This window comes from Triticum urartu, chromosome 5A (genome assembly GCF_056163025.1).
Source record: "Triticum urartu cultivar PI428250 chromosome 5A, HENAU_Tu73, whole genome shotgun sequence".
Lineage (NCBI taxonomy): Eukaryota > Viridiplantae > Streptophyta > Magnoliopsida > Poales > Poaceae > Triticum > Triticum urartu.
In genome coordinates this window covers 451329106-451339734 of record NC_141877.1, presented here as the reverse complement: position 1 = coordinate 451339734, position 10629 = coordinate 451329106, and the positions used below count along the sequence as shown (strand labels likewise).

The window sequence follows — 10629 nt, the reverse complement described above, 5'->3', positions numbered from 1 at the left end:
CCTCTCTACCCATCTTTATTCTGAAAATCATCTTATAGGGCGTCCTGACAGAAAAATGCCCCTGCGGGTCCTCGGCCCATGCCCGGGAATCCTCCAGCGGCCTAGAGCATATTGGGATCCTTAAAATTGCCTCGGCATCCACCGGAGTGAAGATCTGCCGAACCAACTCCTCTTTCCACGAGGCCGACGTGGTGTCCATCAGTTCAGCAACATGAGTTGGTGGGTTAAGCACCAGCGATGAGATTGGTCTCATAAACTCGAATCTTGGAATCCAGTTATGTTCCCAAATGCTAGTTGTCCTTCCATCGCCAATCCTTCTAATTATTCCCTGCTTGACAATGTCCCTCCCATCTAGAATTAAACGGCATATCTGATAGGGGTGCGGCCCCAAACTTGCCTCCAGAATAGTGCAATTAGGGTGGTAAGCAGCCTTTAGGATTCTTGCACTCAAAGAGCTGGGATCTTCTAGGCACTTCCAAGCTTGTCTTGACAGAAGAGCCAAGTTAATATCTGATAGGGGTGCGGCCCCAAACTTGCCTCCAGAATAGTGCAATTAGGGTGGTAAGCAGCCTTTAGGATTCTTGCACTCAAAGAGCTGGGATCTTCTAGGCACTTCCAAGCTTGTCTTGACAGAAGAGCCAAGTTAAAATCTTGAGGTCGCGGAAGCCTAGCCCTCCCAAATTCTTCGGCCTTGTCATAACATCCCACGACACCCAACATGGCTTTCTCTTTCCTTGCTTACTTCCCCACCAGAGTTGTCTTATGGTTGATGTTATGCTCTCACAAAGCCCCCTCGGGAGTCTGAAACAAGACATGGAGAAAACCGGAATCGCCTGAGCCACAGATTTTATAAGAACCTCTTTTCCTGCCGCTGACAAAAGTTTTTGCAGCCATCCTCTTATCCTTTCCCAAACTCTGTCCCTGAGGTACTTGAACGTGCCATTCTTAGATTCTCCAACTTCTGTAGGCATCCCCAAATATTTCCCGCTAAGTGACTCATTCTGCACTGCCAGGATATCTTTGATCCCCTGCCTGGTGCCTTGTGGACACCCCTTGCTGAAGAATACCGAGGACTTGTCATTGTTAACTCTTTGTCCCACGGCATTACAATATAGATTCAACAGGTTTGACACCAAATTTGCACCCTCAACACTAGACTTAAAAAAGCAACAGGCTGTCATCTGCAAATAAAAGGTGGTTCACCTCAGGAGCTGTGGGAGCCACCTTAACACCACTTAGAGCTGATGACTGGGAACTGGATTTTAGTAGGCACGAAAGGCCCTCTGCCGCAAGTAAGAATAGGTAAGGGGAAATAGGATCTCCCTGTCGAATTCCTCTTGTTGGTTGGAAACTCTCAAGCTTTTCTCCATTAAACAGAACTGAGAAAGAAACTGATCTAACCATGCCCATAACAATATCAATCCAGACTGACGAGAAACCCAGCTTGACCATAATTGCTTGTAGATAATCCCACTCTACTCTGTCATAGGCTTTCATCATGTCCAACTTCAAAGCACAGAAATATTAGTTTTGGATATGTTTCTCTTCATAAAATGCAAACACTCATATGCACATATTATGTTATCTGTGATCAGTCTGCCAGGCACAAAGGCTGATTGCTCCTCAGAGATAATATCTAGGAGAATGACTTTTAGTCTGTTTGCAATCACCTTTGAGGCAATTTTGTACAGGACATTGCAAAGACTGATAGGCCTATATTGTGACAGAAGAGTAGGATTCGTTACCTTAGGTATAAGGACCAAGACCGTATCATTGAAGATTAGATGGCTAAGGCCTCCTTTGGTTTAGAGAAATTTCATAGGAATTCTAGAGGATAGGATTCTTATAGGATTTTTTCCTTTAGAGCCATAGGAATGGATTCCTATTCCTGCATATGATTGGTTCTTATCCTCCACATTTCATAGGAAAATAAAAAAGAGCCTAGACTCAATGAAAAAATTCCTTTGGTGTCAACCAAATGACATCTTGTTTCCTATTCCTACTCATAGGATTTGAGATACATGTCATCTCATTTCCTACAAGATTTCTATTCCTATGATAATCCTATCCTATGAACCAAAAGAGGCCTAAAGTTGCAGCGTGCCTTCACCAAGTGAAGTCACTGGATCTCAGTCCAGCCCAACCCAGCGCCTCTCGCACAGTCCACTAACGGCCAGACAGAGGCTCGGTGTCATAATCAGACAAGGCAGTTGCCACTCAAAAAAATCAGACAAGACAGTTAAACAAGAGATGTGGCACTTGTTATGCAGCAGCACCTGTTAAGATGCAGGAATTTCACGAGAAATCGGGAGCATCTGTTTACAAGAGTTTCAAAATTCACATGCTCCAATGTTACCCAGTAAAAAGACAAAACAGACAAACTTGACAGGTACGCGGAACCCCTCAAGGAAGGCAAACACCAACTGCGAACGTTAGGAGCACAAGGCAACTGGAAAACAATGCAAAACATGGAGCTAAAATACTTTCAACATATTAATCTAAGCCTAAAAAAATAATCTGCCTTCTAGAGCACTAAAAAAATGCCTCTTCCAGCTTACAAACTGCCCTCTCCTGACACAAGTCAAAAGAGAAGGAAGGAGAAACCCTACACTACCTAGAGCAAAGCAAAGCAAGGCAAACCCCTAAACAAACTTTTACAGATGCGCAACGGAGATGAAGCAGCACACAAAACCATCCTATTATCATCGTTCACCTCAACCAGGCTGCAGACGGCTATAGCTCGCTGACACAGACTCATCCTTCGCTGGCTGTATAAACGCTAAACAATCAACAAATAGCTGGACCATATTTACCAAGGAGGTATCTACAGAAAGCCTGTGTTATTGCACTTGATCATCATGTCCTGTTGCCGAAATGAAACCGATTGCTGACAACAAGGTTTTCTGCGAGCAGAAGGACGGGAGTCTTGATGGCTTTGGCGTTTGGAGAGACCGACTCAGGAAGACTGGGTAAGCAGGTTGGTAGATGTTCGCCATTCTCCTCAGGATGGAAATAGAATAACACTGCTCGACAGAAAATAAACCTGACAACATATAACGAAGAATATTAACACTTCGCATATCGAACCAGCAGTGTCTGGTGTGCGGGACAAATATATGTTCTTCAAGATACAATAGAATCTTTGTTTGAGAAACAAAAAATAAATAAACATAAGATATGCGACAAAGATCTAGCAAGCCAACCATATTGTCAGGATTGAACTTGCTGGTACCAAGTACCTATGCGGCAACTGTTCTCTAGTCCCTACACAAACCTAAACAAAATGCAGTGCTGATAGTCTAGTGTTCCCTAGACTATCAGGACTGCATTTTTGAAGCCCAAATAACTTGCATGCTGAGATGCGCAGAGAGTAGTGTGAATACAACTGATGTGATTTAAAGGAAGGACTACAAATGGATAAGCCACTATATCAGATCATGTTAAATTACTGATTTCATACTTTTGGTGCAGTCAGCGCAAATTTACTCTTTAATACCAAAAATAGTGGTAGCGTGATGAATTTTAAATGCAAACTTGTTCCTTTTTCCTGTGAAAAGAGGGTGCATGCAAATAATATGGATAGCCGGTTCATGCTTCAACATACTTTTACATGTTATACTGCCAAACTAACATAGAACTGCCAAAGACTCAGGGATGGAAGGTATGGATTAATGTACCTGAGAATCAGGCGCCTGAGAAATGGATCAGGTAAAATTTGACCCCAGACAATGTTCAATCCAACAGATGTGCTGAGGATTTCTTCATACTGTTCCAAAGCAGAGAAAAGTATATTCTCTGCATTAGCATATGTATCCTGAAAACAAGCCCAAAGAAATCAGACCGTCAAAACAAATATCTCAGGAATACTCAAGTCAAAAATAGAAGAACATACGCTGTCAATGTCGGAAGTTATTCCAGCTAATTGGCAGAAGGCTTGCATCGGAGCAGTCAGGAAGTATGTAAATTGGCCTCCATTGCCTGATTCTATACCAGGCATGGCCGATGCAATCCTAGGAGAAAGAAGTAAGGCAGCTGGCTCTCCCTTCTCTGCATTATGTATGGCCTGTTGATTATACAAGCAAATGATAATTCGTTCAAGAATTTTCTTTCTACATTATTACTACAAAATGAATGGACAAAGAACCACTTCAACAAATTACGACAAGAATTCCTCATACACTGTAATACGACTTCATGATATAACTGAGTTGTTATAGAGAAAACCTATTCCGGGAATTTTACCAATCAAATGCAATATAACTATGTGCAAGGAAAGCAACTAGCAAAAAAAGATAAGGAATCAACATTATGGCTTTACAGGCTACTAAGGCCTTGTACAATGCTAGGTGCTTAGGGAGATGCTTAGAAAAATAAACCGGGTTTTTCTGAAGCACTAGTGCCTATTTCTACATGAGAGATGCCTAATTAAGCGTCTGCCCTGTACAAATAAGCACCAGTGCTTAAGGAAAGCCTGGTTTATTTCTCCAAGCACCTTGCATTGTACAAGGCCTAACAAGGGCAAGTTTGGATGTTTTCTGTACGAAAGCAGGTATTGCTATAATACTATAGAAGTGAGTTCACTACACCTAGAGCCCAACCTTCTCGGTTCTCACAATATGTTATACATGATCCATTATCATCAGTGATGACTAATTAACAGGCTCATAACCAGCTTAATATTTGTTTATAGGTTTAAAGATCAAGGAGACATTGAATCTGTGAACCCCACTGGACAATACTACCAACTATAGAGATGCTTCCACTTAAGAAGCAAATGAGAATGTCTGGCCATTCAGATTCCATAAATACAATCCGTGATAATGTGAACTAAAAAGAAAAAAAAATGCATACATATAATCTGGTAGCTAAGAAACAACTAAAAGCTCACGCATCATGGTAACAATTTTTCTACCAAGTCAAGAATAAGTTCTGACAAACCTGCCTTGAATGCATGGCTATTTTCACTGTCAATTACAAGGAAAAGTGGGTATCTTGTAAATGGTATCAGATCTTCTGGATAAAGATTGTTTGGACCTGAAAAAATGATAGTCCGACCGATGTGAGAAAACGCAGGCTATCCATCATCATAAAAATAAGATATTATTTCACAACCTAGTCGCCCACCAAACTAACAAACCATATATAGTGGACTTAATTGATAACTAACATTGTAATGCGACATAGGCATATAGTTCCATCAGTTATATGAGAAAGCGGAGCATACCACCATTTCCACGAGGACCAAGCCATACATGATCATCTGAACCGGTATGTGAATTTGGCTTATTGATTGAGAAAGCAGAAGCAGGCCTCAAGCGTGATGAAGAGCTAGATGCATACTTATGATATGCATTCTGATCAGCAAGGCCTGTAAGGATAATGTTCGAAGTTAGAAGGGAAACCTAATCAAAACAATAGTGCAACATAAATTGAATGCCAAATACAAAAGGAACCTGATGCTGATATATAAATTAGCAAAATGCTATCTTGAGAAAGCTCCTCACAGATTGTGGCAAGAACCTGCAATTACCATTCATGAACTGGATTTAACACCAAGGAATCTGGTGGCAGAAATAGAGAAAAGAGAACAATGTGTATTGACACTATAAGTTGCATCTGTCCATGTGACTCAAGGGGTCTCTCAAGATCTAGTAACATATTACTCACATGAATTATTAAGTTATTATTACCAATTTGTAATAAGGTCTGAACATCCCCATGTGCAATTTGCCAATTTCGCAGTGACTGTGCTTAAAATTTGATGTTCAGTTCTGCTAACAACCATAACATCACTATGCCTATTTACAAGGAGATGTGTTCTCAAGACAATATTATTGGTAAGCGTGCTATGGGGCAATTATTGGCAGTAAACATGCCTTTTTCAAATACATGTACTCAAAACTCAGATATTCAATTCAACTTTCATCCTACTCCTGTAAAAGGGAGAAAAGGTATACACTCATATGCACACTGGCATATGCGGTGAAACCTTAAACTCAGAATTCTTTTATAATATATCTTCTAATGACTACTCGGCCAGTAACACAACATAGTGATTAGTGAGCATACCACAAAATGCATGTATCCCAGCGTTGAAAATGTGCAAAGGCAGCCTAAGAAAGTATGACCACATCAAGCTCATTGCGAGGAGCAAAGGCTGGCCTGCCAATCATTTTGTAGCAAGAATGCAGGAAATCCTCTGATTCTACTAACTATTTCTAAAGGATTCTACCTAACTTATCCTCAGTTTAATAGAATTTATCTTAACTTTATTTTATTTCATATAAATAACATGATACAATATCGTTTCTATGGTTGAGTCACCCACTGATGCATGATATTTATGGACAATAGAAACAAGTCTACACAGTGTTATTTCACTAACCAAATCACAAACATTGACCATATTATCAGCGTCAAGTCTGTCAAACGGTCAGCATGCAGCACTGTTTAAAGCTGTTTTCATCACAGGAATTTCCCACGAATATCATATGCGATTATGCAAAACTTCAACTTTAAAGGGGAACAAAGCAATTTTGAGAAGGGGCTTACCGCTATAAGATGAGATACTGTAGGGTGATATATGATTGCTCTTTGGGGATTTGAAGGAAGATTTCCATCAGAGATCTCTGTAGAAAGGTGAATATCGATCAGACCAGAGGGTCCACTCTGATCACTCATAGTGCCATTTTCTGTAAGTTCTTTAACAGCTATCTGATAAGACCCTGTGGGCTCCCATTCTAAAGACTGTAGCATTCTGAAAGTGTCCAAAGTTAGCTCTGTGAACTTGACCTGTGGTACATACAACGGCATCATGCGAGGGAGCTGATCAGCATAGTATCAAAAAAGGTGATAACTAGAGGAATAGAAAATTTGTTTATGAAGGGGTAATATGAGTAACCTCGTTTCGGTGGTAACTTGTTAATACAGCTTCCTTCAGTTTCAGTACTCTTTTCGAATGGAATCTTGCTATTGATGCAAGGTTTGATGCATAAGAATCAAACAAGTTATCATATCTAAGTGATCTAGATCCTTTGTATGCTCCGTCAGCTTTCAAGAATCTGTCAAGCTCTTGAAGCACTTGTTTCCATTCCTTGAAGTTGGTTTTCTAAGAAGAGGTCACGTTGTAAGGAAGAATAAAATTGTAAGCAAAACAGCCTTAAAATGTCCTAGTGTACTGAAATGAATAAAGAAATAAGTGGGTGAAACACACAAAACAAGTACACCACGATAAGTTGCAGAATCCAAAGCTTTCATGTAGCAAAGCAATAAAATATTCATTACTCGCTCTTTATGCATAGATTCATTGATGTGTTGCTGGTACTACTATGTACCCCTAATATCATTGCTGTCTTAAATTGAGATGGTTGCACAATTGAACCATCATCTCATCCGCACACAATCCAAAAATTACAAATCCTAAGGGTAAGGGCACATTATTACTTGACAAACTCAGATCACCACAGACTCAAACACCAAGCAACATGAAAAGAAGAATCCGCTCGAACCCTCTCTTTCCATGATCAGTAACCCTCCATAATACTCAAATCTACTGTACATGAATACAGAGGGATGCTTAAGCTCTTCTGCAACTAAACAGCAGAGGGGCGTGAAGCAACAAAAAACGAGAGGAGCAGGATAAGTGACACACAGCCAAAGGGGATTGACGCAGTAACTCAAACTGAATTGCACGAAAATAAACACTCGATTGGATAGCAAAAACTTCTGGCAAACAGGTGATGAACACCAAGTTGTTAAGAAGAAGAAACACAGTACTACATTCGTTCAATAATGAAGAGGGCAGCCATGTCCTGCTTCCCAAAGTAATAACCCCCAAAAAAGAAGACCTAAACGCGTCATTTAACTCAGGCACCCCAAATCCAAAGCACACGCAGGAGAAAAGCTTCTTACGGGGTAGGCCGACTTGGATTCCTGTACGAGCGAGCGGAGGCGGGCGACGAGGTGGTCCACCGCCTCGGCCCGGCGCATGAGCATGGCGACGACGAGGAAGCGGGCGATGAAGCGCAGCTCCTTGTAGCGGATCAGGAGGCCCTGGTGCTTGGCGCCGCCCCCCGCGGCCGCGGAGGCGCTGGCGTTGGCGGGGGCGGGGGCGGCGAAGTAGCCGCGGCTGTAGATGGCCTCGTAGAAGACGTATGCGCCGACGAGCGAGCGCGGCTCGGCGGTGCGGAGGTAGCGCGCGTAGTAGAGCTGGCCGATCCGCGAGGCGACCTCGCCGATCTCCCAGCGGCGGAGGCCCGCGGCGACGAGGTCCCGGCGGCGGTCCTGCTGCAGGCGCCAGAGCCGCGTGTAGGCCTTGAAGGCCTTGCGGCTGTGGTGGTCCCCGCCGCCGTAGAGCGGCAGGTCGCGCGCGCGCGCGAACTTGCGGTCCGCCGCCTCCACCAGCGCCTTGAACTCCCTGTACGCGCCGGAGGGCTCGCCGTCGGCCATGGCCGGCGGGCGGGGCGGGGCGGGGCCGGGGAGGCGAGGGCTCGCCCCCTCCCTGCCTGCCTGCCTGTCTGTCCCTCCCTCCCTCCCTCCCCGCTGTCCCTTGGATTCGGGCGGCGAACGGGCGGAGGACGCGGTGAGATGGCGACGGTGGGGGGAGAGAGAGAAAAGAGAGTGATAAAAGGGACAGTTCGTTCGAGAAGCGGTAAAAAACAGTGGACGAGTAGCACACGGGGGTGAGCTGTTGTTGGTTGTTACCGCGCGGAAACGCTGTCACCTGGGTCGCTAATTGGGCTCTCATGGGTCAATCATCTGAGCTTTTGTTTATTAATCGCCCACCTTCTGTCACTCCACAGTATACAAGCCAGTGTGGGCGGTCTGTGGAATCCATGTCACCGCTGGGAAAAGTCCCGGCGGTTGACCGGGGTGAAAGCGAAAAGGATACGCACTGACAGGCAGAAAATGCAGCGGATTTGTTGGACCCAAAACGCACGGAGAATTGACCTCCGACTCGTTCTGTCAGACATGTGTTTAGTCCCTTCGGCTCGATTCGGTATGGATCTCCATCCGAGAGCAGGGCTAGGGACGACGACGATCCAGGGGATGGCGTGAAATTCAGTTGTGAACCCACCGATGATGCCTCCTCGCTCGGTCTCGAGTGGACTCGCTCAACGCACGCTAGTTTGACGCTGGTAGTTTCAGAACTTTATCAAGATTTCTGCGCTGCTATTCCCTTGCATTGCATTGCATTTGCAGGTGGAGGCAGCTGGGCATGTATTTCCTGTTTGTTTTATGTGTCTCGTCAGAGTTTGGTGAAGGAAGCCTTTTTCTCTTTATTAACACTCGCAGTCAGCGACGGATATTCTAAGTTTCTAACCACCACAACTGCCTCACACTTCTTAATTACAATAATTAACAAAAGGGGAGGATCGGAGAATATACACTTGCTCTGAGCCATCAGCTGTCTGACTAATCCAGTACCAGCAGCACTAATGGCACCTTTTAACTTTAAGAAATCGAAAGGGGGGGTGGCTAAACTGTTCCAAGAGCGCAAAGAAACTCTCTGTGTGTATCGATTAAAGTAGGAACCATCATTCTGCCCGAGCGAGGGTTCATTCAGCGGTAAGAAAACGCAGCGAGTATCCTCCCTCTGCCTCTCTGGTCGGTGGGTGGGTGCAGCCTTGCAGTTGCAGGTGGCTGGCTGGGTGGCCGTGCAATCATTCGGCGCCCAGCCCCGGCTGCCCCAAATCTTTGGCTGGCTCGCTTGGAAACAGGCTGGCGTGGCGCCGCGGTGCCGGACGCCGGGGTCATTAACAAATCGGCTTAGGCTGGGAATCTCTGACAGGGCTTTAAAAGGCTGCTGCGACGTGGAGATCAGGCCAGGATTAGCTGAGGTGAGCTGACCGGCGGGGCGGCTGCTTTACGCCAACGATTCCCTCAACTCCCGGTAAACTTTACTGCCTGTGCCTGGGTTTCGTCCTGGTCCCGCGCGGCGCGACCGGTAATTAGGGCGTGAGTCGGGTTTGCTCGTGGTTATTCTGTATGCTCTGCAGTACTTGGGTGTCGCTCGGTGAATGCCAACTCCGACGGCATCAGGTCCGTCCCCATCCGTTTCAAGTCGAAACGGATACAAATCGCGGTCTGTTTTTTGTCCACCTTCCATCTATTTTCGGTCTAAATTTGGTTATGATTTGCATCCGCGTGGATAAGGAGCATATGCACGCGGACGATCTTTTTATCCTCTCCTGGCCCGCTAGTCGGTGAAACGTACACCCTTTTCTCCTCTCCCGCCTGCCATAACCGCCGCGGCAGCCCATTTTCCCGGGCGCCCCATCGTTGGCCAGGCATGTCGTCCACTGGCCCCGCCGCATCCACACAAATTCCCTCACCCCTGCTTTCGGAGGAGTTCTTGTCGGTGTTTGTGCCCCTTCTCATCGACGCCGGTACTAAAGAAACCACGGCCACAGGCGCAACCAATCGGCCCCAACACCGTCTACCTCGCTCTGCATGGCCGCCGTCTGCCCTCGTCTCCGCTTTTTACATGCATGCTGACTGTACTAGGAGGCCGGCTTCCTCTTCATGGTCTGCATCTCCACCACGATCGCAAGGTGTTCGACACTTTGCTTGCAGGTACCATGGATAGTGGGGATGAATATTTTTTCAACAACCTCACTTGTTTGTCAG

At 45.2% G+C, this 10629-nt stretch overlaps 1 protein-coding gene across 1 annotated transcript; it reads right to left on the bottom strand.

Moving 5' to 3' along the window:
• Positions 1 to 2469: 2469 nt before the first annotated feature.
• Positions 2470 to 8599, bottom strand: LOC125509628 (signal transducer, putative (DUF3550/UPF0682)). The gene is made up of 9 exons (XM_048674643.2): positions 7912 to 8599; positions 6902 to 7108; positions 6553 to 6792; positions 5454 to 5520; positions 5225 to 5368; positions 4943 to 5034; positions 3893 to 4063; positions 3678 to 3814; positions 2470 to 3043 (listed from the first exon to the last, which is right to left on the bottom strand). Exons 1-9 carry the CDS (start codon positions 8446 to 8448, stop codon positions 2857 to 2859), a joined length of 1782 nt encoding a protein of 593 aa, XP_048530600.1. The 5' UTR covers positions 8449 to 8599; the 3' UTR covers positions 2470 to 2856.
• Positions 8600 to 10629: the final 2030 nt, after the last annotated feature.

What these genes read in the sequence shown, in the direction of transcription:
- LOC125509628 (XM_048674643.2), bottom strand. Translation starts at nt 8,448, where the DNA reads ATGGCCGACGGCGAGCCCTCCGGCGCGTACAGGGAGTTCAAGGCGCTG. An exon ending in TGGTCCTCGTGGAAATGGTG is followed by an intron (nt 5,035 to 5,224) that starts GTATGCTCCGCT and finishes TCATTTTTTCAG; the next exon opens with GTCCAAACAATCTTTATCCA. An exon ending in TAACTTCCGACATTGACAGC is followed by an intron (nt 3,815 to 3,892) that starts GTATGTTCTTCT and finishes GCTTGTTTTCAG; the next exon opens with GATACATATGCTAATGCAGA.